The sequence below is a fragment of the Saccopteryx leptura genome, chromosome 6 (genome assembly GCF_036850995.1).
Source record: "Saccopteryx leptura isolate mSacLep1 chromosome 6, mSacLep1_pri_phased_curated, whole genome shotgun sequence".
Lineage (NCBI taxonomy): Eukaryota > Metazoa > Chordata > Mammalia > Chiroptera > Emballonuridae > Saccopteryx > Saccopteryx leptura.
In genome coordinates, this window is record NC_089508.1 from 52,542,771 (window position 1) to 52,569,885 (window position 27,115).

General features: G+C 47.3%; 2 protein-coding genes across 7 annotated transcripts in view; one reads left to right on the forward strand and one right to left on the reverse strand.

The window, feature by feature from the left end:
• The first annotated feature begins 259 nt into the window (after window positions 1–259).
• On the forward strand, window positions 260–7,503 carry SNAPC5 (small nuclear RNA activating complex polypeptide 5). 6 transcript variants are annotated; one of them, XM_066343829.1, is made up of 4 exons: window positions 260–421; window positions 1,707–1,796; window positions 2,596–2,739; window positions 7,471–7,503. In XM_066343829.1, the coding sequence occupies exons 1-3, from the start codon at window positions 332–334 to the stop codon at window positions 2,719–2,721; spliced, it is 306 nt and encodes a 101-aa protein (XP_066199926.1). In that variant the 5' UTR covers window positions 260–331; the 3' UTR covers window positions 2,722–2,739; window positions 7,471–7,503. The 6 variants fall into 6 exon arrangements, with proteins under 6 accessions (XP_066199926.1, XP_066199927.1, XP_066199930.1 ...); XM_066343830.1 differs by having other exon boundaries at window positions 2,599–2,739; XM_066343834.1 differs by having other exon boundaries at window positions 419–539; window positions 2,599–2,739.
• MAP2K1 (mitogen-activated protein kinase kinase 1) overlaps window positions 6,754–27,115 on the reverse strand; it is a 93,763-nt gene continuing 73,401 nt past the window's right edge. Inside the window, exons 6-11 of the mRNA XM_066343828.1 lie at window positions 16,741–16,865; window positions 14,116–14,317; window positions 12,851–12,915; window positions 8,784–8,845; window positions 8,373–8,418; window positions 6,754–7,681 (exon numbers count right to left, since the gene is read on the reverse strand). Coding sequence (XP_066199925.1) covers window positions 7,568–7,681; window positions 8,373–8,418; window positions 8,784–8,845; window positions 12,851–12,915; window positions 14,116–14,317; window positions 16,741–16,865 — 614 coding nt within the window. The 3' untranslated portion in view covers window positions 6,754–7,567. The remainder of the gene's footprint in view (window positions 7,682–8,372; window positions 8,419–8,783; window positions 8,846–12,850; window positions 12,916–14,115; window positions 14,318–16,740; window positions 16,866–27,115) is intronic.

A 27,115-nucleotide genomic window follows, 5' to 3' on the forward strand; every position in this document is an offset into this window, starting at 1 on the left:
GTTTTGTGGCATTAAAATAACCACTTAACTGCAACATAACATTGGAAGTGCGGTACGAGTACTGTTAAACATTTGAAACTTGACACGAGGGTTTTTTTACCTCCAGGTTCTGTCCGCTCCAACAGCTTTTGCTTTAGGAATCATGATCATGATTGGAACCTAGGTTTTATGGTTACAAGTCTGGGTCTGTCTCGTGGCGGAGCGGGCAGGAAGCGCCCGACCCACGTGCTGCCTGCCTGCAGTTCCATTTCCGGTAGCAAGGTGGCTGTGGCGTCATCACCGAGCGCCTGGCCGACTGGCCGCGTGAAGGACGCGGGAGTGAGAAGACGCGATGCTCAGCCGGCTGCAGGAGCTGCGCAAGGAGGAGGAGACGCTGCTCCAGTTGAAGGCAGCATTACACGACCAGCTGAACCGGCTCAAGGTGACCCAGCGGCCCCCACCCGCTCCTCCACCTCGCTGGTGCCCCGAGCCCGGCTCCACACGAACCCCAAGCGTCTGAAGCGCCCCCCTGCTGCCGATGGTCCCTCCCTTACCTGGCGGTAAGGGGCGCTGGCCTGGTCAGGCTTACGAGCCTTTGGGGAGCGTGTTTTCAGATTATGGGCTCACCTCAGAATCTTCATCCTGTAGGCCTATCTTGAGGCCCAGCAATCTGCACGTTTGGCGAGTTCATGTCCACACCCGACACCTCGAAAATGCAGGTGACTTCCACACAGGGTGAGGAAGTTTAACCTCCCTAAGTCTCGCCTAGACCGTCCCCGCCCACCAATCTCTTGCTCCCGGGCTCCTCCAGCATTTACTAGCCATTGTTTCCTGGCTCGTATTGTCGCTGAAATAGCTCTGGAATTACAAAGCTAGAAGAGATTCGCACATTCTCCCGTTGTGCGAAGAAAAACCACGAGGCCGAGAGAAGAGCCTTGTCGCCGAGTTCCCAGTAGCTTTGGTTCCCTGAGCAGTTACTGACTGCACGGCCTTGACTGGGAGTAGAGCTTTAGGTCCACCAGAACCGTCTGCTAGACCTGTGCACAATTCACTCCCTTCAGCCCCAGTGCCATGATCCTGGTGATTCCTGCTCAGCACCCTTCCTCTGAATCTTTTAGTCCGAATGAGATGAGGATTATGAAAGCCCTTTGTAAACTGAAAAGCGTTGTACACAACTGGGACATACTAAAATAACAGCACTTTTGCTCAGGACAGTTGTGACAGCCCACTCATGTTTACTTTCCGTAGTACCACACAGTACCTGCACAGGTACCTAATAGGTGTATGTTGATGATGACCTCCAAAGTCTACATTTCTTTATGCTCTGGAAATTACTTACATTCTCCCTTCTTCCTGCCTTCACTTGCTCATTACTAGGTAGACAGACCCAAGCCTAAGGAGTCTGCCCTCTGTGAAATCAGAAGATGACACTTGCCTTTTTAAAGGGCCCATTTGTGTTCTTCCCACCGCTAGGCCTGGGGGAGTGGAAGCCTTGGCCCAGCTGGGACACCCGTACACACCAGAGAGGGGCTGGAGGCTTTCTTTGCTTACTTCCTTAAAAGGCAGGGAAAGCTTAAGAGCCCACCTTCTCTCTAGAGCTGCAGGGAGAGTACACCTTTTTCACTTCCTCTCATGATGCTAACATTTAAAAAGTAGGGGAAGTAAATTTCCCCACATTGGAGCCCAGTGAAATAGTAAAGTAAGGAAAGTGTTCTTAACTCTTCTAGGTTGAAGAACTGGCCCTCCAATCAATGATTAGTGCTAGAAGAGGGGATGAGATGCCATCTTCCCAGGCTGCACAGGACCAGTCACATGATGTAAGCTTAAACAAGTGGGGGCCTAGCGAGGAAATGGAAAGTCCATTCTGCTGTCATGCTGCTTGGAGGTCAGAGTTGTTGTAAATCACATTATTGAACCCAAGGACTCTAGGAAGTACTGATGAGAATTTTCTAGTGTGATAAACTGGCTGTTCAATATTACAGCCCGCTGATCACACCTTGATTTATTATTTATTGATTTATTAACTAGGTACTTATTGCTTCTACCATCCTTGTCATCTGTCCTCTCTAGTTACTCTAATGAGCACAGGGAGAGGGTAGATCTTTGCAAGGACATGTCAAACCTCTTGCTGCCCTGTGGATAAGTTTGGGGTCAAAAACTAGTTTCAACAACAAAACGGTGCTAAAAAGTGCGTTCTAGTCCTCATCAAAAAGTGCGTTCTAGTCCTCATCGTATCCTTTTACCAGATGCCCTCAAGTCAGTCAAATGTTACCTTTCTAAATATACCATGTTTGAGCAGTTCTCCCAGTTGTGTGTGAAACCATTTAAACCCATTCAAAAGCAGTACATCAAAGCCAGCAGAATTTTTACGTGAGAATCATGTTTGTAAATCAGCTAACATTCTGTTTAATCTAGGGCATTTATCTTTCCCATTCTGGCAATGCAGGTTGGGGGGAAGGATCAGGGTAGAATTGGCAGAAATGGGAAAGCGATCATACCTCTTAAAGGTAAATACTGAGAATGAATACACAATTGAGATTTGGTTTTGAGCCATTTTTAAGAATTTGCTGTTTTGAGGCCAGTGTCCTTACTAATCCGTAATGTCCTTGGCTAAAGCAGATGTTGGTGCATGTAGACAATGAAGCGTCAATCAACCAAACTGCACTGGAGTTGAGCACAAGGAGCCATGTGCCAGAAGAGGAGGAGGAGGAGGAGGAGGAGGAAGAAGAATCAGATTCCTGAAGTGGGGAAAGAGCCAGGGTTAGTTATACAAATTAAATTCTCTCTTCAAACAATCCCTGCCATAGGCCCTATGGCTTGCTTTAAAAAGAAGCAAGCACTTTAGGAGGATGTATACTTGTAAAAATGGTTCCAACAATAATTCAAGTTTCAGAAAGCTTTAACAAAAATTAGTGACATACAGAAAAGCAAAGATGTAGTGTATTAGCATTGAGCAGTATGGGTGGTGCTGTGTCTGTATTCTGGTCAGATCCTGTAATTGTGTTCAAAACAGAAAATTTCCTCTGAAATGCTATTGAGAAAGTCTGGCATTTGCAAAAAGGGCAGAGTGTACGTACAAGCCAGCCTTTCCAATCAACAATGCCTCTTTCAAGCAAACCAATTAAAGGCTGTTTGCATACCATTGAACCCTTGTCAGCATAGCTAAGGTCTAGGAAAAGAAAGAACACCACTTGAGAGCATAGCTGTTGCCACCTCTCAGTGACGTCGCAACACACTGTCCACTATAGACTGTTTTGTGTGACCGTCATCACATCTAGGTTGAGACATCACTATGATAAAATGTGCTTAAAAATAAATTGTAGGTGAGTAGCTATTGTGCCAGCTTGCTAGTTTCCAGGTGACAGAAGCAAATCAATTCCCCCTCTGGGGAAAATACAGCAGGATGGTTTAACACCCATTGCTGGACTTAGGAGGAGATGTGCCACTAAAGAAAGAACTGCTAGCTTGGGAGACTGGATTTTTATAATAAAGAAAGGATAAAGATTAAGGGTTGTCCAAACTCGGTATTTGACGTTGAGATTTATTTCTGTATACAGTCCCTTCCCCACTGAATGTATAGTTTAGTTGCTTAACTTTATGACAGGAATTTGCCTTGCTAATGCAACAGAAAAACCAAACACAAAGAGCCTTCTCAACCAGGACTTATGTAACTGTTCCAGAAGAGAGAACATGGATATATTTGTTAATCAATGTTTCAGTCAAGTTATTTTGAGCTACTCTTATAGGAAGTAGCCGGAAGTTGAAATTAACATGTTTCTTGGAAAACGCAATGTGAAGATAGTTTTGTAATGAAAAGCATCTAGGTGTATATTTTGGGGATCTAATTTAAAGTATGAGCATGGGTTTCAAGAGCTAGAAAGCTGCCTGTGGATTCTAGCCCTCCTACCATCTGATCACTTCGTCTCACATCCTTGCAACTCTCACTTTCCCATCTGTAAAATGAGGGTATTGTACCTGCTCTAGCAATTTTTGTCACTCTGAGATACTGGTAAGATACTGAAAAATCCCAACTACTGTCAGTATGTCAGAAGTTTGAGGAAGGATTTTGGTGTGAGGAACTGAAAACACAGCAAGACTGATACAAGGACCATCATTCCGGAGGAGGAGATCATTCTTAATTACTGGAAAAGAATCTTTTGCCTCTCAAAATGTAATACCTTTGGGTATGAATAGAGAATTTAAAAACACCCCTCAAAACATACTGAGGCTTGGCCCTGGCCGGTTGGCTCAGTGGTAGAGCGTCGGCCTGGCGTGCGGGGGACCGGGTTCGATTCCCGGCCAGGGCACATAGGAGAAGCGCCCATTTGCTTCTCCAGCCCCCCCCTCCTTCCTCTCTGTCTCTCTCTTCCCCTCCCGCAGCCAAGGCTCCATTGGAGCAAAGAGGGCCCGGGCGCTGGGGATGGCTCCTTGGCCTCTGCCCCAGGCGCTAGAGTGGCTCTGGTTGCGGCAGAGCAACGCCCCAGAGGGGCAGAGCATCGCCCCCTGGTGGGCAGAACATCACCCCTGGTGGGTGTGCCGGGTGGATTCCGGTCAGGCGCATGCGGGAGTCTGTTTGTCTCTCCCCGTTTCCAGCTTCAGAAAAATACAAAAGAAAAAACAAACAAACAAAAAAAAACATACTGAGGCCTGATGGTGGTGGTGCAGTGGATAGAGTGTTGACCTGGAACTCTGAGGTCTCAGGTTCAAAACCCCAAGGTCAGTGGCTTGAGCATGGGATCATCAGCATGATCCCAAGAATCGCTGGCTAGGCTTTAGCGCTCCCCACCCCCAGTAAGGCATACATGAGAAGCAATCAATGAACGACTGAAGTGACACAACTATGAGTTGATGTTTCTCATCTCTCTCCCTTCCTCCTCTTTCTCTTTCACTCTCTCAAAAAAAAAGATACTGGCCCTGGCCAGCTGGCTCAGTGGTAGAGTGTCGGCCTGGCGTGCAGGAGTCCTGGGTTTCGATTCCCAGACAGGACACACAGGAGAGGCGCCCATCTGCTTCTCTACCCCTCCCCCTCTCCTTCCTCTCTGTCTCTCTTCCTCCTCCCACAGCCAGGGCTCCATTGGAGCAACGTTGGCCCGGGCGCTGAGGATGGCTCTGTGGCCTCTGCCTCAGGCGCTAGAGTGGCTCTGGTTGCAACAGTGATGCCCTCTGGTGGGCGTGCCAGGTGGATCCTAGTCGGGCACATGCGGGAGTCTGGCTGCCTCCCTGTTTCCAACTTCAGAAAAATTTAAAAAAAAGATACTGAGCATGAGAGCATTCAGATCCAGATTTTAGACTCCAGGTTACACCATCCCTTCCTTCCAAGATGAGATTTGCCTGTTTTAACAAGACATTCTTCAGTGGTGCTTGCATTTTCTCTTAGCAAAAGACAGTATGAGGAAGGTGTGGGTCTTAAATCTCAGCCTGAATGTTTGTATGTCAAAATGTTTAAGTTAGACTGTTGACTTAGAACAGATAGATATTAGCCTCACAGCAAGAAAAATCATTGACTAGCTGAGGCAGCAGTATATGAAACTGACCAGGTTTTAAAATCCTGGCTGTATTCCAGGCTCAGGTGGATCCAGAGTGGCACTACCTGTTCAGGAGATTTACCCAAATTGTTTTTAATTTAAAAACAAATAGCCCTTTCGTTTTTAAACATATATTTACTTTGGCTTTCTATAACCTGCCCTCTCAAAGAAGGAAATAAGGCCTGAAGAGGTGTTCACTGGGCAGCCTCGCATAGACCTCAAGTTCCAAAAATCACTTTTCACAGAAGGAAAGGGTACCACTGACCAGCTGGAACATGGCTTTGGTTTTTGTGACCACATTGCCACCTCACAGGCTTAACAAAACCAGCACCAGGAACATTCCTCTCCGGAAAGGTGTTAGATATAACTGGTGAAGAGGGAAAACTACCGCTCTGTGGAGCACGCGGGCCGGACAGACCATCCGAGGTGCAGGCTCCAACGCCAGCCCAGCACTGCGGACCACCAGCCAGGTGCTCCCCGCCATCCCCACCCTACTGCTTTCCCATATGTAATAAGAGATAGGCATAGATGAGATCTAGTCACAGGTCCACAGGAGAGGTGGTTGGAAGATTCACAGATAAGGATGTTTGCTGAGTTGGACATAGTCCAAACACTGGAATTTCAGGAAAGCCTCATTAGTCCAAAGTGCTGAATTTGTCCTCAGGGTGGCATTTCCACCTTCCAACCCCCTTGTCTTTATCTTTTGCCTCATAATAACGTTTGGCTAAATCAGGGGTCTCAAACTCGCGGCCCGCAGACTAATCCACGAAGTTCAAAATATTTTGGATAAAATTAAGTAAGCCTAGGGGCCTACTTGTATTTTTCATTTCTCTAGCATCCTAGCTAGATATTAGCTTAGTTAACAGCAGTTGTGATGTGAACTACAGTTTCTGGTCGTTTTGTGACACTGAGTAAACTGCATGTACGATTGTGCTTGTTGTACTGATTTTTTTTTGTTTTCAACTGCAGTGAGAAAAGTGTTGCATAACAGTTGCCTTTTGTAGACCTAGTGCGGCCTGCCAAACGGCTGTGATCTTGCTCTGCAGCCCACATGCTGAGTTGAGTTTGAGACCCCTGGGCTAAATCATCTGATTTCTTGTGTATTAGAGACATTGAGTATCCTAGCACAAAAGTAGAAATATCTTTCAGCCTTTTAACTTGATAGTATATTTATTAGAATAAGAGATTAGAATTGTTAAACATTGGATTAAAATGGTTAAAAGGATTTTCATACAATTTTTAGGCACTATACACACTGCTGTTTACAATAGCATCAGTACTTGGATTTGGAGAAAGATAAATCTCATACATTTTAATGCCTTGATACACTTGTAACATTCAAAGTAATTCCACCATTTAGAAATACTAATCCAAACTTAAAGAAACATATACCACTAAATACCCCACACAGTATATTTAAAAATAAATATAGAAATACAACCAGAAGTCTACAAATCATCGGAGTAGACAGACTGGTGAAGCCCCAGTTATCATGGCAGTGAAGGGCTCTGACTAGATTTTGATGGAAATTGCTGAATTCTACACCAAAAGCAAAAACATAATAAAATAACATGATATACACTTTATGATGCTTATTTTCATAGCAGCAAAGCATGCTTCACATGCACTGCCTGTGAAGGATCTTAGCAGGCTCCTTCCTCCGGTAAAGAAGGTATGCCTGGCAAGAATGAAGTACCAAGTGTCAAAGTATACTCAAAACATAGGCAGCCAGCCAATCACGGTGAAGGGAGAGCAGTGCAATTTTCAGTAAGAATGACTACCCACGGTCACCAAAGGTTCACTGTAAGACAGTTGCACATGTTTTCATCATCGACACACAAAAATAGCCCCAAGCACAAAGCCAATCCACTTAGGGGAATAATGATAAAAAGAATAAAGACAGTAATATTAAAAATGACACGAACAGAATTTTGGCACATGCTGTATTCTTCATCCTTTTTCATAGGTGAAATGCATGTCTGAACAGAGGCATGGGAAAGAGACCTGAAAGCAATGTGACATGCCACCGGGCAGGAGACTCGCTCTTCGCTGCTTCCATATGTTTAGACACCAGCCGCATGGGTCGGTGTGCTGGGCTGGTTAAGGCCGATGGTGGAGCAGAGCCAACCTGCAAAATCCACTTCCTCAGCCTCGGATCTCTTGATAAAAGCATGAACCTGTGTGTGAGGAAACAGAAGAGGTGTTGTTAAAAAACCACCAAGAGGGACAATTTGAGTCCTGGGAGGTCTAGATCTTGTGCCACACTTAGAAGGAGCTCCTGGATTCTTGAGCAGCAGAGGGGCCAGCTCTGCCTGGGTCTGCCAATGACAGCAGCTGGGAGGCCTTGGACACCTTGCTCCCTTCCCAGAGCCCACTCTCGAGCTATGAAATGGGGATAGTAGCTCTGCCATCAGTGGTGCAGGATCATTAGAAGGAACCAAGGAACTGATGGACTTGAAAGTGCATGTTACACTGTACAGGCTCTACAAGGCGTGTAAATTCAGGTGCTCACAGTATTACTTCCCAACTCCTCCCTCCACCACCTCCAAACAAGGAGGCAAGTGGAGAGCAGCTCGGGGAAGGTGCTGAATGACAGGTGAGCCAGTATTAGAAAAAGACCCTGTCCCCGTGACAGGGTGAGCCGGCCCTTTCCCTGGATTACTGGGGCTCTGGAGCCACCCCCGTTTTTCCTTTAACCTGATGGGAGGACAGAGGAGACATATCTGGCTAGTACCCTGTGACATGCTCAGCTGGACATCAGTGGTCAAGGCAGAGCAGGGAATGGGCTCAGGAAGCACTGGATGGATGACTGACAGGAGAACAGAAAAATAAGCAGGTAGTGTAAGAATCTGAAATAAACGGACTTACCATGAGTTGCTTCAAATCTGCTCTCTCTGCAGGGTTTTTTATTAAGCTTAAAGGAAGAAAGACAATATGAGAGCTACTGCCTGGAGCTGCTGCTTCCTCCCATTATCTATGTTTGCCTGACTCTCCTCCTCACACTCTACAGGCTCTGAGGACTGCCTGAGCCTTATTCACCTTCCTGTGAGTTAGCATGATGTCGTGCCCACAGTAGGTTAATAAATGCTTGCTGAACTAAGGTGAAAGGGCACTATGCCAGTCTCTATACAGCAAGTGCTAAAAGCAGCTATTTTACCAACTGTAACTGTCAGTCACCTAAGTCTTAGCATTTGGGAAAGGGCATAGCTGTGCTCCCCAAGATGGGGTGGGGAGCCTGACAAAAACGGGGTACTTTCATATAACAAGGAGCCCACTTACCATTTATTCACAAAATCCTGAAATTCCATACTGAATACTCCGCTGGGCAGTTTAGGAGGAGGCTGCAAAACATGTTAACACATAATTGTTTGGCACCATGCCTCTGGACAGTGCTGCCCTTACCCAGTCAAGGAAAGGCCAAGGGTGAGAGGCCACTGTTGGGTCACTGGTGGAGCCATCAGTCTCAAACCACAGACAGAATTGTGACCAGGTCAGTGTTCTACCATTCACTCGTCTAGTTACTGATCAAATCACTGTTCCTCTTGAGCCTGATGACTTTCCTGTGAAAGGAGAAAGGCCTAAGGACCCTTTCCAGCTCATACTCGACTTGGAGTGTGGAAACAACCAGCAAGCACTAGTAGCAGCTGGAAACCAGCAGGCATAGTGCAGCCCAGACAGCACCTGTGAAGTCACAGAAGGCTGATTCACTAACTAAATAAAATGTATATCTCTTTCTAAGCCCTGAAGGAGCAGAGAAAGGTTAATAAAACATTAACTAGCAGGGGGCTGGGTCTGGAAGACTGTTAGCTGCACTCACTCCAGGAATGAAGTGCTTACAGGCATCAGAGCAAAAATATGCCACTGCTCTCGTTTTCCGGGGGTACATGGTGCACATCACACGTGGCTATAGACAAGGCCCTGCAGCACCCTGCTCCTGTGCTCCACACATCTCAGGAAACATGGCCACCCCATGTGACCTATGCTGGGGCTGTGTGCAGCTTCCCTGTGCGCTGGCCCCCAGACCGTGCCCTGTATGCCATTGCTCTAATGTGTTGCCCAAATAAACAGGCGATTCAAGACAAAAAACTAAATATTGACACTTCCCTGAATGCCCTGTAAGAAAAGCAGGCAAATAAGCCTCACCTGAGGTCTCAGATTAAAACCCAGCTTTTAGGCCAACCCTGCAGACTGCCCCTGCTGCTGGGGGATATGAAGGGAATATTCAAGGCAAAACCAGCAGCTTGGCCGCCAGAGGCCAGGCAAGGGAGGGACTAACAGCAGAGTGTGAGGTGCACGCACTTGTCACCATGCAGCCCAGCCTCCTGGGAGGTCAGGATGTAGGACGGGTTGGGAGCAGGTGGTAAGGAAGGAATGAATAGTACTAGATGGGAAGAACATGAGCTACTTCCTCCTGGAACCTCAGTTTCTCACCTGTATGAAGAAGGTAAAGCCAATCTGACGCACCTGAGCAGTGCTTGGAGAACTGATTAGGAAAATATGGAATAAAGCAGTGCACACTAGGCGAATGGCAGCTGCATACACCATCTCAGGCCATCTCTTCCCTTATGGCTCCTACCCAGCACCACTCAGCTCAGGTCCCCGCAGCAGAGGCTGACTTTCCTGACTACCACAAATGGCAATGCACACGGCCTTTCCTGAGTCCTAAAGCAGCCAGGATCATACGTGAACTTCTTTCCTATGTCCTATGGTGCTTGCTTAGCTTAAAGCTATGCAGACAGGAAAGGAGTCAGTTAACCTCCCTAGGAGACTGAACCAGTGACAGTGATTTGTCGACGGCTGGGGTGTACCAGGATCTTCACTGTTGAGTTTGTAAAATATAAAGGGACCTTTCTGAGCCTCCTGGGATCTGGTTTTAGAGAGCAGTAAGAAAGGATGAAAAGTCATTCTTAGTCTCCTGAAGAAAACTGGGCAATCGCCCTTTTACCACACACCCGGGCTGAGTGGGGGGTCTTCAACTGCCTTCCTAACATGCCAGAGCTTATCCTTGTCCTCCACTACCTATGCTGCTGCTGAGGCCAGGAGTGCTGGCTCTGTCATCGGAAATCCTGTCCTGAGCCCCGGCCAAGCTCCTCCTGCCCTACGCCTTACGCCCTGACCGCAGCAACTGGGGTGCTCTTCCATAGTGTCCCGCTACCCCCAAGCCCACCCAATTGTGATGAATGCTTATCAGTGTCTTCCTTCCTTGATCTTTTTCATTTAAACATACTAGTATAGATATTTATAATGTATTCCTTTTATTAAAGTCAGCTGACAGCAATAAGCATAAAGAAACATTTAATCCCCTGTAATTCCATCTGTACTGTATTACTTAGCAGACTTTATATGCAAATGTATGCGAAGGTTTTTTAAATAACTGATTATAATAATACATATACTATTTTGTAATTTGCTTTTTTTCATGCAACAATTTTTAGTGAATATTCTCCGTATTTCTAGTCTTTTTTTCTTTTTTTTAAATTGATTTTAGTGAGAGAGACAAGAACATCTATCTGCTCCTGTATGTGCTCTGACCAGGGATCAAACCAGTAACCTCTGCACTTCAGGATGACTATAATCAACTGAGCTATCTGGCCAGGACTACACTGTGCTTTTTTAATGTTCATTGCTTTCTAACAGCACAAGACAAAACCTTGTACTGTAGTTATAAATGCATTTGCATTGCCTCCTACACAATCTAAATCTTCAAAGACTAGGGACTTTGGGCCCTGGCCGGTTGGCTCAGTGGCAGAGTGTCGGCCTGGCGTGTGGGAGTCCGGGTTCAATTCCTGGCCGGGGCACACAGGAGAAGTACCCAACTCCTCCTCCACCCCTCCCCCTCTCCTTCCTCTCTGTCTCTCTCTTCCCCTCCTGCAGCCGAGGCTCCATTGGAGCAAAGTTGGCCCCGGCACTGAGGATGGCTCTGTGGCCTCTGCCTCAGGCTCTAGAATGGCTCTGGTTGCAGCAGAGCCCCAGATGGGCAGAGCATCGCCTCCTGGTGGGCATGCCGGGTGGATCCCGGTCAGGCGCATGCGGGAGTCTGTCTGGCTGCCTCCCTGTTTCCAACTTCAGACAAAAAAAAAAAAGACTAGGGACTTCGCATTTTCCATCTTTGGATCCCCACATGCCTGTCACCTCACAGTGCTTAGTGTAAAGTAGGTGCACAAGAAATGATCCGTCAGCAGAGGAATGAGAATGTAAGTGGGTAAGGTGGAGGCCCCTGAATGTGAGAAAAGGAGGGACTCACAGTTACCTAGAAATGTTCCCTAGGGAAGGGATTCCTGCAGCCTCTAAACCAGCCACTAGATTCCAAAAGCATGATGCACAAAGCAGAACCCATGAATCCTGGGGCCCAAGCAGCCCACACTGTGGTAACGACTCATGGGTTTCCCAGTCAAATAAATGGTGAGGTTTTTGGTTTTTCTTTTTAAGATTTTTTTAAAATTGATTTTAGAGAGAGAAACATCAATTTGTTGTTCCATTTATTTAGGCATTCATTGGTTGACTCTTATATGTGCCCTGACCAGGGGTTGAACCTCCAACCTTGGAGTATTGGGACAATGAGCTACCCAGCCAGGGCTATGATCTTTTTCTTTTTTCTTTCTTTTTTTTAATGGGAGACAGAGAGAGGGACAGACAGGAAGGGAGAGAGATGAGAAGCATCAATTCTTCATTGCAGCACCTTAGTTGTTAATTGATTGCTTTCTCAAATGTGCCTTAACCGGTGCCGGGGAGTTTCAGTTGAGCCAATGACCCCTTGCTCAGGCCAGCGACCCTGTGCTCAAGCCAGACCTCAGGGTTTCTTTTCTTTTTCTTTTTCCTCTTTATTAAGTGGGAGGCAGGAAGGCAGAGAGACAGACTCCGGCATGCGCCCCAACCAGGATCCACCCGGCAAGGCCCCTACAGGGCAATGCTCTGTCCATCTGGAGCTGCTGCTCCATTGCTCGGCAACCAAGCTATTTTAGTGCCTGAGGTGAGGCCATGGAGCATCCTCAGCGCCCAGGGCCAAAGTGCTTGAACTATTCGAGCCACGTTGTGGGAGGGGAGGAGGGAGGGAGAGAGGGAAGGAGGGAGGGAGAGGGAGGGAGAGAGAGAGAAGGGGGGAGGGGTGGAGAAGCAGAGAGTCGTTTCTCCTGTGTGCCCTAACTAGGAATCAAACCCAAGACTTCCATCTTTGGCTGCCGCCGATGCTCTACCTCTGAGCCAACCAGCCAGGGCAGGGCTTTCAAACCTGGGTCCTCAACCCAAGCGGATGCTCTATCTACTGTGCCAACACCTGATCAGGTTGTGAAATTTTTCTTAAGAGGAGCAAATAAATTCCATGGTCAAGGAAGCCGTGCCGTACTTACCTCATTGACTATGTAATCCAACAACTCAAAAATTGCCATGGGAGGTCGGCTGTCCATTCCATAAGCTACAGATTTTATAAAAAGAAAGAAAAAAACACTTCTCAGAAATATACAGGAGGTTATTTGCCAATAAAGTGTGAGTGTTAAACACGGACGCCAGGGACCAAAATAAAGTAGTGGATGATAAAAAGCCAGAACAGCTGAAACATCAGGCCTGAACACAGAGGGGATCAGCAAAAGCCAGAGTCAGCCGGCCATGGTGAGTCTGAACTCCGCCACATCCTAGGTCGCTGACCTTGGGCAAATCAATCGCCAGTGAGCCAACTTTTGAGTTTCATAAAGTATTAATAGAAATAGATAATAATTATGTCTGCCCATTCTCCCTTATATTGAGAGAGGAGCAAATGAGATTATACTAAACATATAAAAATCCACTTTAATTCTCCCTGAACTTGGGTTTCTTGGCCACAGTCACCAGCCCCCTACTGCTCCCTCACACATGCCCTCTCCCACAAGCCTCCTGAGGTAAAGAGCAGGTCTCCCTGTCAGAGAGGGCCGTCCTGGCTGGCACTAGTAGGAGAACATGGCTGGGCCAGCACCTGAGTACCAGCCTACAGCACCGTGAGCACAGCCTCGGAGTCAGGCTTGCCCCTCACAGGTGCTGTGGCCTTAGCAGGTCCAGCACTCTGTGCCTCCGTTTCCTCATATCTAAGATGGAGATTATAACAGTGCTCACGTACAACTGCTGTTAAAATTACATAATGGTAGGCAAATCCATGGAGACAGAAAGCAGACTGGTAGTTGCCGCGGAGGGGGTGGGGGGCTGTGGGTGAATGCTAATGGAGATGAAGCGTCTTTTTGGGGTTATGGGAGTGTTCTGGAACTATAGAGTGGTGAGAGTTGCACATGGTGGAATAGACTAAAACCACTGAATTGAACACTTTGAAATGTGCATTTTATATGAATTTTATTTCAGTAAAAAAAAAATCTACCTAAACACTAAAAAGAAAATGTCATGATTTTTAAAAATTAGATAATGCATAGAAGATCAAAATGCAGAGCTGGGAACATAGTAGTCACCCAACAAATGGTAGGAAGTTAACAGGTATAACTAATTTCCTACATCTACCTGGATACTTCTGCTCTGCTTCCCCTGGACCCAGCCTGGCATCCTGAGACAGGGAATCAATCTTGGGAGAGTGTACAGAAATGCACAATAGTAAGGGACCCCCAGAGTCCAAGCTGGGGCACACTAGGACACTCACAGCTGAGCGGCCTTCCAGGGGTCCTTGGCCTGGGTGGTGTCTCAGCCGTATCTCCCTCCACCTGGCACCCAAACATCAGCTCCAGCTCCTTGGCATCTGGAGGAGGGATGGGATACCTCCCAACTGCCATCTCAACCAGAGAGAGCCCCATGCTCCAGATGTCCGACTGCACTGAGTAATGAGTCCCCTGGAGTCTTTCTGGCTGCAGGAGAGACAGAGACAGTTACGGTCACCTGTGAGCTAACCTGTACCATACAGAAGAGGGACGGACTAGTTCCTGTGGATGCTCAGGGAGTCTCAGGACATCCCACCCCTTTGAGACTTGCTTGTACTACCGAAGAATGGGCTTCCCCACATGGTCCCAGCCCTAGATCTGCTGATATGTTTTATTTTCTTTTGCCCTTTCCTCTCTAGAGTTCACATCCCATTTTAAGATCTCCACTAACCTCACGTATTTGGCCTCCCCCCTGTCCCCAAATACTGTGCTTACCAAGTCCTGGCTAGCTCCCATGGCTCTGACCCCTCCTCAATCTTCTGTCTCTCCTATAACCTGCCCTGAACAGCATCCATCCCAGCCGAAGTCTGGCTACCGCCTCAGCTGTGGTTCCAGCTTTGCCCAGTTTGGTCACTGTCTTTCATGTTGTGGGGCAGCCTGTCCAGAGCCCAGTATGAGACACTCACCTTGTTACCCGAGTCTGAAACATGAAGCTTCTGACTCACTGTTCTTGGGTAATATGGATGGCAGAAAAGGCGAAGGATCTAGGTCAGAAGACCTGCATTCAAATCCCAAGTCTGGGACTTCTAAGCTACATCCTTCTTCATCTGTGAAATGGGCTGATGACGATGGTAACTAACAAAATACCCCCTCCACTTACTAGGGTTATTAGGAAGGTCAAAGCAAATGAAAATATATGTTGTATGTTGCAAAATGCTGTATAAATATGAACTGTTATTGGTGGGAAGAGGTAAAGAAAAAATATAGTGTGTATAAAAGCATGATTTGAAATAACACATGTATTTCAAGAATCCTATAAAAAAAATCCTTATTCTGATCATTATACTTTTATTTTAACATCAAATTAACTTCTACCACAGGATTTTTCCCTAACTCCAACACTGGACTATTTTGGAATTAACCATATAACCACAAAAACCCAAACCACTAAACAAACCCCTGGATCATTAAGTCCCAGTGCCTGTTCATTGATTTTGAATTTGAGCATTGGCAGCTGAGTGGCTGAGTTTTTAGACATGTAGGGAAGAAGCAATGAGGGGATGGCAGGGAAAGAGAGTAGAGGAAGAGAGTTCTGAAGGGACCATGGTTTTCATGTTTCTTAAGACTATGGGTCAGCAGAGTGGAGGACAGAGATGTGGGACAGCGCTGGTTGAGTGATGCTGACCATGACAGGAGTCGTGGTGGGACAGGGGGCAGGCAGGAAGGAATGAGGATGTGAACAAGAACTTCCACCCTGAAAGGACAGGAGCCACTGACAAGCCCTCCCTAAGAGGCGAGCAAGAGCACGTTGTACAATACAAGGGAGAGTGACTGGTGAGAAGGGGCTCTAGCTTTCAGTCCCGGCTCTGCAAGGTTAACAAGCAGGTCCCTCAACCTCCCTCAGTCTAGATTTCCTCATCTCTAAAATGCAAACAATAATCTTGCTTCCTGGGACAACACACAGATTAAATGAGATCACTCGAAGATATGGAAATGTTTGAAAGAGACCACAAACACTACGTGCAACGATGTCCTCTGCACCAGGCCCCAGCAATCCAGGCCTTCACTCGTGTCCACCTCCACACAGACCTCCCACTCCAAGTCTGCTACTCTGCCCTGCCCCACCCAGCACTCATCTGGTCCAGGTGACCCTAAGGAGCATGCTGCCATTTCCCACCCATTCCATCAACCAAACATTCACCCCCTCACCAACCATTCCTTGAGCACCCACCATGTGCAGGCCCTGGGCTGGAAGGAGGGAAGACCTTTGTGACGGGGTGCTGGCTGAGCAGAGACTCCGCCAGGAGACCAGGTAGGTGTGCTGTGCTGAGAGGCGGGCAGTTAACTGGGAGACACGCAGTGAAGGGGGGAGAAGAGGCAGGACCAGGAAACAATTCTGACCAGACACACAGGAGTTGGGGGTCCCCTAGATGCAGAAAGGATGGGGAGCTGGGAAGGGAGGTTAATGACTGATGCTCAGGTCTCCACCTTGGGAAACCAAGGAAAAAGTAATGCCACTTACTCCTAATGGAAAAGAAAAGATGGGGTGAGATCATGTGTGGGTATGTCAGGTTTGAAGCTCTGAAAACCATCAGAAACAGGTGTCCAGAGGGTAGCTGGAGCTCACAAGCTCCTCAGAATGGAAGCCAAGTTCTGGGAAACAGCTGAAAACTGGTGCTAGATTGAGCTGTGATCAGGTAATCTCTCCTAGTGATAAGAGGCCCAATACCCCAGTTATGCTCTAAGGCCTCTGAAAGGCTGAGACATCTCCTCATTAGCTGTGATCTCCTCAGGGAGGGATACCAATGCTCCACCGCTTGTCTCCCTCCCCCCAATCACCAGGCTTTGGCTCCACAGGAGAAGGTTCCCAGACATGTCCAGACCAGAAGCATGAGAAATGCTGCTCATACCGACATGTAGGACCTTGTGCCCACGAAGGAGTTGGCCATGGAGTCGATGAGCTGTCCGCTGACCCCAAAGTCACAGAGCTTGATCTCCCCACGGGAGTTCACTAGGATGTTGGAAGGCTTCACATCTGCAGGGAAAAGAAAATGGAAAAGTAGGGCATTGACACAGCTAGGTTGGGGAGGGGAAAGAGCGCTCCAGACAGACCAGCCCTGACCATGAGTCACATGACATACCCCTACCCATCACAAAGCCTGCCCTCAGCTTGCACCTTGCAAACACTAAGACCCCTTATTCCCCCTTATTCGGTGTCAAGGAAAGGCTGTCAGGAAAGGAAATGACAAGATGCATTTCTGTTCTATAGAAGCAGAACAGAAAGCCAATAAATTTCAACTCTGAGAATCAGATTTGGCCAGATGACCCATAAGAAAGAGTCAGTTACACTTGATCAAGCAGTGGCGCAGTGGATAGAGCTTTAGACTGGGACGTGGAGGACCCAAATTCGAAACCCCAATGTCGCTGGCTTGAGCGCGGAGTTGCTGGCTTGAGTATGGGATCATAGACATGACTCCATGGTTGCTGGCTTGAGCCCAAAGGTTGCTGGCTTGAGCAAGGGGTCACTCGTTCTGCTGGAGCCCCAACCCCCATCAAGACACATATGAGAAAGCAATCAATGAACAACTAAGGAGACTAAGGAGCTGCAACGAAGAATTGATGCTTCTCATCTCTCTCCCTTTGTCTATCCCTATCTCTCTCTCTCTCTCTCTCTGTCTCTCTCTCACACACACACACACACAAAAGTCAGTTACCATGAATAATCAAGATTCAAAGTCTGTTACTTCAACTGCCCCTATTGGCAAAACACAGTATCTACGGTTGGATCATAAGGGAGGAAGAAAAACACAAATAATAAAACCTGTATGCTTGCTGAGGCTACTGACCCCAGACTAAAGGGGAATGGAATGGGGTGGGATTTCCTGTTCTTGAACTTGGTTACAAGCACAGAGCATGTGAGTGTTAGGAATATCTGTGGCAGTGGTTGGGAGCTGCCATGATTCTCTCACTAAAATTATGTCCCTAACGGCCTATACAGTGGCCTCTACGTGTTAGTCAAAGCGAGCCTGAGAACTAGAAAGGCTGGGAAAACTGCTCCTCGCTGCGGTTTCGGCAGTGCTCCCAGCATCAGTACCAGCCCCAGCCCCCTTGCCTGCACAGAGACCTTCCCCGCGTCCCACTCAAGTCCATCACCACTACAAGTCCACTGGCCCTTCCCTTTGCAGAGTGGTCAACTTCCAAATGTTTGCTTCTATCATCTCCTCTGATTCAAACAACTTCCCTGTAAAGTGGGTAAAGGCCAAGTATTATTCTTATTTACAGGTAGGACAACTGAGGTTGGAACCTGGTAAAAGTTCCCAGGCCAGAACTTTGTGGGCAGAAAGCAAACATGAGACCCGCTCAAGAGCAGGCCACACCCAGGGACAGTCATAAACTGTGACAGCAGCACTTTGACAGAAGTAATAGAGTCAGTATATAAAACATCTAGAGAATCAGAGTAAACACCAAATCCCCATAATTCCAACCTACTAGAACTGCTAATAACATTTTATTATTCCCTTTAATACTTCCCTGTGAATATATTTATTTTTAAATGGATTCTAATAGGTCTATTTACATATCTTTCCAAGAGTACATTTTGGGGAAAAAATCACCTTCTTATCCCAGTAAGTCCTTCCCCTACCATACCCCCACCTAGCCCTTCCCCACCTCCAGCCAAGGTGGGGTCCTACCCACAACACCTGGCCAACTCTAGCCACTCTCCACCTACTATCAGCTCCAAGAGAGGAATGCCGGCCATCTGCCTCACCACCCCGGCGTCAGGACAAGACCTGGCACACAGCAGGTGCTCCAAAACACTACGGATGATGGACCTAAACTCACAGTGTACATATGTACACCCTCTAAGCCACCTGCGCAGTCTTCCTAAGACCCGGTCCTCATGATGCCATAGGATATGAGACCTTTCAAAACCCCTCCTCAACCTTGTCTCCTACATACAGATTTTCAGAATGTAGGCATCACAAGTGACCTTAGAGAATAACTGGTTACTCTCCTTCGTGGTGGCAATGAAATGTCTAAGGCCCAAAGGAGTCCAGGGACTTGTTCAAAATCACATAGCAAAAACTGAGTCAAGTTGGAATCAAAACTCAGACTTCTTGATGCCTAGACCTGTCCTCTTCCCACCTACCTTGCCACCACATTACTCAACTGTTTCACTCATTCACCTGTGTACATTGAGCACCTATGACATGCCAGGCACCCTGCAGGTACCAAGGAGACAGTAGCAAGCAAACTGATAAAGTTTCCAGTGTAAAATGAAGCTGACATTTTAGCGTGAAGAGATACACCAAAACAAACTGACAAACCAATGTGTAACACCAGGTAGTCTCAAGTACCATGAAAAAAATAAAAATAAAAAGAACCTGCCTGACCAGGCAGTGGCGCAGTGGATAGAGCGTCGAACTGGAATGCGGAGGACCCAAGTTCAAGACCGAGGTCGCCAGCTTGAGCACGGGCTTATCTGGTTTGAGCAAAAAGCTCATCAGCTTGGACCCAAGGTCGCTGGCTCGATCAAGGGGTCACTTGGTCTGCTGAAGGCCCACAGTCAAGGCACATATGAGAAAGCAATCAATGAACAACTAAGGTGTTGCAACGAAAAACTTATGATTGATGCTTCTCATCTCTCTCCATTCCTGTCTGTCTGTCCCTATCTATCCCTCTCTCTGACTCTCGCTCTGTCCCTGTAAAAAAAAACAACATACACACACACAAACAAAAAAACACACAAACAGCCTGACCAGGCGGTGGCACAGTGGATAGAGCTTCGGACTGGGACACGGAGGACCCAAGTTCGAAACCCTGAGGTCTCAGGCTTGAGCATGGGCTCATCTGGTTTGAGCAAGGCTCACTAGCTTGAGCCCAAGGTCACTGGCTTGAGCAAGGGGTCACTCACTCTGCTGTAGCCCCTGGGTCAAGGCACATATGAGAAAGCAATCAATGAACAACTATGGTGCCGCAACAAAAAACTGATGCTTCTCATCTCTCTCCCTGACTGTCTGTCCCTCTCTCTGTAGGTTTCTGTCATAATAAATAAACAAATAAATAAAACCACAAAGAGCACAGTGGGGGAGGGGGCTGCTGTGACAAGGCCATGAAGAAGGCCTCGCTGTAGAGATGGCCCTTGAGTAACACCCTGGATGAAATGAGGGAGCTGTGTGACCTCCCGGAGAATTACTCCAAGCACAGGGTTGATTACAAACTTTAGGAGGTCAGGGACTGACTTTTCTTTTGTTTCTTTCCCAAGCCTAACATTAAAACAAGCCTAGAGAAACACTTGCAGCCGAGGAGGTCCTCCTCTCCACAGTACTGTGGCCCTTCTCAAACACGACAGATGACTGACCCTGGAAGTCAGTGTTCAGGATGTGGAAAGTGATGCCGAGTAATAGATGGAACAGGGAGAGCCAGGCATGTGACAGTGCTTGCTGGGCGGGCAGAGAGAACACATGGGAGGCATGCCAACATAAGCCTCTCCCCTACACCCACTGAGTATCGCAGCCCTCCGTCCCTGTGCCTGAACCATGAAGCCCTCAGCTCCCTCACCTTCCCGATGCTCCCATGGCCTATTTAGGAATGGCCTATTGCACTTTGTTGTAAAGGAAAGAGTGGCAGTGGCTGAAGGGACAAGACACCTGTACACAAATCCCTGCCCTGCCACCTGCTGTACAAGCAGCCAAGAGCAAGTCCCTGCGCTTCACTTGTCTGTGCCCTGCCTATCAAGAAAGCAGGGAAAACAACCACAGCTCTTGCTTCCTTGTCAGATGGAGACCAGGATCAACCTGATGATGTGTGGGCATTTAAAAAGCACACCATGTTACAGGAACATAAAGAGTGATTTTTTCACAGGCTGCCCTCCAAGGCACACAGCACCAGCCCCTCCCGTCGCCTAGGCTGGAGACCTCCTCCGCTGCTCAGACACAGTCTCCAGGCTGAAGCTGCTGCTCAGGAGTGGCTGCACTGCCTCTGTCGCTGTCCTGGTATCTGATTTCTATTCACATGGCAAGCAAGCCTCCTTTTTTCAAACTTATGTAACACGTTTTCCTCCATCCCTGGCTGTCAGCTCTGCTTCCCCACCTGCCCCGGGAACAGCACTGCTTGGGAGGCTGCAAAGATCCATGATGGGGGTAGGGTCAGATAGGGGCAGGGGAAACCCTGAGGGGCCTTGCACATCCTAGGAGCCAGATGCACACTGCAAGTGGCCCCTCCTGGTGACACGGGAAGCCTGATAAAAAGTCACTTAGAGATCTGGGCACACTAAATCCCTCAACTCCAAAGCATGTGGCTGGAGCAGCCAGGCTGAAGTAAGCTCCTCCCTAGCAAGTCGAGCTCTTCTCTGTGGGCACAAGAGGTATATATGTTAGACAAGACCAGAGAAAATATTCTCACCAACTGTCAGCATCCATATTTGCTTTCTACAACCACTACCCCACCCTCCTCTGTTCCCGCTCCCAATATCTTCCCCCTCCCGTGGGACAGCCTCTGCACAGAGCTTGCTGTAGCTCCTATCCGCCTTAGAGTATATTCCAAGCCCCTTGGCCTGCCTTTCCATGCCTTCCATTGTCCTTCCTTGCCTCTCCCACATGTCCTCACGTCCAACTCCTCCAGGCTCAGGCCTGCCTGCCTCCAACTGAGCTGGTCTTGTACTGGTACCTGCATCTAAAACATCCTCTTTTACCACCCACCCTTCTTACTTCTACTTCAAGGTGCCTAGTTCTTCTGAGTCCCCTTCCCAACGTGGAATACTGCCCTGCTCTTGGAACCCAGGGTTTAATCAGCCTCCTCCCATATCTTTCCTAGCAGCAACCTTAAAAGTTATTCAAATCATAGGTCCAGTCTCTCCCTACTTCCTGAGGCCTTCTCTAGGTCTTGAGTTCTTTCTGACTCTTCAATATCAAGAAGCCTCAGCACCTAGTGCACTTGAAGAAGCATCCACCATCCCACTAGACTGCCATGCTGACAAGTGTCCCAGAAAACCCACAAGATGCTACGATTTAATGGTCCTGTCCTACTCAGCATCTACACAATGACAATGGGTAAACACCCTTCTCCAAAAAAGAATTTCTCTGATATTTTCTGCCCCCAAAATAACCAGTATTCAAAGCCCCTTGTACATTCCCCCAAGAGCACATGATTTTAACTTAATTTCTGAACACTTTCTACCCCTCTATAAGAGGTTTGAATTAAATAAGTCAATAGGTCATCTGTTTATTCTATAAACACTTTTGAATGACTGTATTAAGCTATGATTAAAAAGGACATAGTCCCTGAGTCCCTGTCCTCAAGGCTACTGCCACTAAGGGAGACAGAATTGAAAAACATAAGAAGAGCCTGACCACGCAGTGGCGCAGTGGATAGAGCGTCGGACTGGGATGCGGAAGGACCCAGGTTCGAGACCTCAAGGTCGCCAGCTTGAGCGTGGGCTTATCTGGCTTGAGCAAAAAGCTCACTAGCTTGGACCCAAGGTTGCTGGTTTGAGCAAGGGATCACTTGGTCTGATGGAGCCCCCCCCAATCAAGGCACATATAAGAAAGCAGTCAATGAACAATGAAGGCACCACAACAAAGTATTGATGTTTCTCATCTCTTTCCCTTCCTGTCTGTCCTTCTCGGTTTCTCTCTCTAAAAAAAAGAAAAAAGGCCCTGGCCGGTTGGCTCAGTGGTAGAGCGTCGGCCTGGCATGCAGAGGTCCTGGGTTCGATTCCTGGCCAGGGCACACAGGAGAAGTGCCCATCTGCTTCTCCACCCCTCCCCCTCTCCTTCCTCTCTGTCTCTCTCTTCCCCTCCCGCAGCCGAGGCTCCATTGGAGCAAAGATGGCCCGGGCGCTGGGGGTGGCTCCTTGGCCTCTGCCCCAGGCGTTGGAGTGGCTCTGGATGCCCCAGAGGGGCAGAGCATCGCCCCCTGGTGGGCAGAGCGTCGCCCCCTGGTGGGTGTGCCGGGTGGATCCCGGTCGGGCTCATGCGGGAGTCTGACTGTCTCTCCCCGTTTCCAGCTTCAGAAAAATACAAAAAAAAAAAAAAAGAAAAGAAAAAAGAACAGATAAAGAAACAGGGGGGAAAGGTAGCTGACCTTGATAAGTCAAGTAACAGTCTCCACAAAGCCACCTCCAGTTATCCATGACCTCGGGGAGCTATTTAAGTGGCAAAGATAATTAAAATTCATTGAAAATCCCAAACCCTTCAAATGGCCTTGACCTGTAACCTCTTTTTCCCACCAAACCTTCCCCAAGAACATTAAAAAGAAGCCCAGCCTTCTCCCCTCACTGCCTTCCCCCCAGCTAAAGAAAATGAATGCAGCTGAAAGACTGGGATGGGAGGATGGGCGGGGGAACAAGTCTGGCCAACCTAGGAGACGCCACAATATCGCTGGACCATTGAGCATCCATTACACCAGGCCTTTTAATATGCTGTCTTCTTTAATTCTCACAACAATGCTGTGAACTAAACAATAGAAACCCCTGTGTGCAGATGAGAAACACTGATGCCCAGAGCCAGGAGTTACCTGTTAAAATGACACCATCAACTAATGGCAGAGGCTAGAGTAGAACTCAGAATCTTGGTTGATTATTCAGGGCCTATATAAACTGGCTCTAGACAACAGATTAAATGGCAAACCATAGTGGGCTATACTCCAAAATTTCAGAAAAGCCATTATTAAGTTGTAGGTGAAGGTGGTCAAAGGTACAAACTTCCAGTTATAAGATTAATAAGTTCCAATGATATAACATACAGCATGGTGAGACTACAGTTAACAATACTGTATTGTATATTTGAAAGTTCCTAAGAGAATAATCTTAAAAGTTTTCATCACAAGAAAAAAAGCACAATTTTTTAAAAGTTGTGGTTGGGGAAAGGGGTCACTCACACAAGCTTTATCTGGGAATAGAATCTGACTTGGGGTAGGCTGAAATCCTTGAAATCTGGTTGTAAGAGAAAATAATTCTCTACTCTGGCTTAGTGAGTGTGTGCCTCCTTCTGAGCTCCAGCTCATTATGCTCCTTGACAAGTCTGACTGCAACAGCAGGAACTAGAGGTTGTTTCCTACCTCCTTCTGATTAACAACTGAGTTCAACAGGAAGTCTTCGAAGCAAAAAGCATGCATGCCAGGTCCTAACAAGCAGCTATTTTTATCTCTCTTCCCTTTCAAGATTTTTGAAACCAAGTGCAGTAACTGCATTTAAGATATTTTTCTTCCCTCCCAACACTCATTAGTTTTCAAATGCTTTCATTCTCTACCTTTGTGCACCCCTCTCTGCTAATTCACTACTCATTTCCGACCCAAAAAACACACAAATGCTGACAATTAAACAAGAGAGGATGTTGCAAGAGTCAGGATTTGGTTTTCATTAACACACACCATTCTAAAAAATGGTCTCAGTTTTTTAAATAGGATGTAACAAAAGTCAGAGCAATACATAAAGGGTTACACTAAAGAAAGAGGCAGAGAGAAAGAGGGGAAGGACAGGAGAGAGGGACAATAAAGGAAAATGCTTATGGGGCCTAGATTCCCTCATTTCCCATTTTTAATAACTCATAATACTATTTGGTACAGCAGCATTTTACAGATAACAAAAATTAAGGCTCAAGTAAAGTTCCTTGCCAAATATCATAAAATAACATTAAAATAACGTGCCTTAAAGTAGTTTTTATCCCCCTCCAGACTATTCCAGCTACTTCAGGACACATGCAGACATGTAATCTATCAGAAAGCCAATCAGCCCCACCAGGAAGGAATGGAGTGTTGGCTAACTTGGATACTAATCATCTGCTATGCAAGAAAGGAAAATTAGCTAAAAACCTGTTTTAACCTGCTGTTACTTCTTTTGCTGAACAGAAGGGAAGAAAAAATAAAGACAATAGAAAATAAAAGGTAGATGACCCTGGACAGTGGCTCAGTGGATTAAGCATTGGCCCAGCCTACAGATGTCCTGGGTTAGATTCCCAGTCAGGGCACACATGAGAAGCAATCATCTACTTCTCTCCCTCTCACTCTCCTCCTTTTCTCCCTCTTCCTCTCCCACAGCCAGTGGTTCAACTGGTTTGAGTGTGGCATGGGCGCTGAGGATAGCTCTGTTGGAGTGAATCAGCTTCAGGCGCTAAAAATAGCTCGATACTCAAGCATCGGCTCTAGATAGGGTTGCCAGGTGGATCCCGGTTGTGGCACACCCAGGAGTCTACTTCGCTATCTCCCCTCCTCTCACCTTTAAAAAAAAAAGGAAGAAGGAAGAAGGAAAGAAAAGGTAGAGATAGGCTGGAGATCTGTTCATTTTTAAATAGAGTCAGAGAAAATTCCTAATAACATCACTTTATTTATGGCAACCCAAGCTCCACCAAAATAAGGCATTACCATTTGTACCTGGATCACAGCTCAGGATAATTCACCACAGAAGTCTGGAAAGGCAGTCAAGAGGCTACTCACCAGTCATTTAGAACTCAGCTTGGGATAAGCCCCTAAAGAAAAGCACTAGGGCCTGACCAGGCAGTGGCACAGTGGATAGAGCATTGGCCTAGGACATCGAGGACCCAGGTTCGAGGTTGCTGGCTTGAGTGAGGCTCATTTGGCTTGAGTACAAGGTCTCCAGCTTTAGTGTGGGATTACAGATATGACCCCATGATTGCTGGCTTGAGCAAGAGGTCACTGGCTCAGCTGGAGCCCCCCCCAGTCAAGGCACATAGGAGACGCTAAAAGCATTAGAAGAATGTGTTTGCCAATTTAAAAACAACTAGAAGGCAAAAGTAATGGACACTCCTTGTGTTGTCTACTGAGAAACTCTCTCCCCACCACACATACTTCTTTGGAAGAAGTGCTCCTTCCTCGCTCCAGCTAGTGCTTCAGGTGGAAACTGACCGCCTCCTCTGCAATGCTTCCCTGAAAGAGCGAAGGTAGCACTCTCCCTCCTCCAATTTCCTTCTGCCTTCCTTGAGGAGTTAAGAGACAAACTCATCTGGCTGTGGTCTAGCAGCCGAGGTAATTCTAGAGAGGACATGACTCTCATTTCTAACCAAGATACTAGCATACTGGATTCTGTGTCTCCATCTGTAAGGTGGAGCACTCTTGACAGAGTCCAAAAGCATTGGTCTCCCTGTAGATTCATTGCTGCCCTGAGGCTGTGTCACCACATGGCTGGGGATGAGACAGGTGGGCAAAGGAAAAGGCACAGCCAGGACCGCCCCCTGGATACCAGGGACCAACTTATGAATCAAGGTGCAGACAGTACACACACACACACACACACACACACACACACACACACACACACACGACTGTAACCAGGACAGGACCCTGTGTGCAGCCTCAGGGGCAACCCTGAATTTCCGCTCAGGGAGCCTGGCAACATGCCAGAAAAAGCCTAGCATACGGAAAGGGCTGCACAAGAAGCTACTCAGAGAGTCGTTCCATGTAAGTCTGGTACCAACAGCCTGTGAAACAGTAACAAACCAAACCTGTCTCAGGCCGCTGCAGATCTTGCCTAGCAGTGCTAACAGCAAGTCCAGCTGAGGTGAGAGGAAGATTTCAGAGGCTGACATCCCGGCTGTGGCTGAGGACTCAGCTCCTCTGGAGCTGGTGCTGGGATACCTGTGAGGTGCTTTGGAGATACTTACCTGTCTCAGAACTAGGATCCAAAAAATCTCGTAGAGTCTCCAAATAAACTTTAAATTTCATTCTGAAAGCTCCCTATTTTTATAGAAGTCTTTATCCTGAGCAATAAGAAACTCTTGGAGTGGACTCCAAGCAAGATGGCCCCCAGGTACAAACTACTGTAGCTCTGAGACAGCCATCCAGCTTGCTCCAACTGCCGCCTGACTCAAAACTCTAGACTGGCTTTCCCAGCCCACAGCTCAGGCCTCTAATTCAATACTGGACATAAAGAGCAGACAGGTTACACACTGCTTCGTCTGACAGAAGGGAAAGAAAAACAAGTTGACACATAATTTAACACTGTTCTTGGCCACTTATTGATCATCAGCCAGAAACTCCAAAGCAGAAATAATTAATGGGCTAAGTTGCATGAACTCTATATTGAACTAAATCATAATGCTTCTTCAGGGTCTTGATCAAAATAAAACCTTAGCAATTAAGAGTGGGCTAAGAAGAATGGCAGGCTGACAATGCAAATCACTGCTTTAAATGGCAGGAAACAGCTGTATCTGGGTCCCCCTCCCCAACCCAGCCCCTTTACACACACACACACACACACACACACACACACACACACACACACACACACAGTTTAACTCAGAACCTAACCAGCTGGAGGTCAGCTTTAGA

Coding starts and splice junctions, on each gene's coding strand:
- SNAPC5 (XM_066343829.1), top strand. CDS start 332: ATGCTCAGCCGGCTGCAGGAGCTGCGCAAGGAGGAGGAGACGCTGCTC. Junction 422..1,706: donor ACCAGCTGAACCGGCTCAAG/GTGACCCAGCGG, acceptor TAACTCTTCTAG/GTTGAAGAACTGGCCCTCCA. Junction 1,797..2,595: donor CACAGGACCAGTCACATGAT/GTAAGCTTAAAC, acceptor CCTTGGCTAAAG/CAGATGTTGGTGCATGTAGA.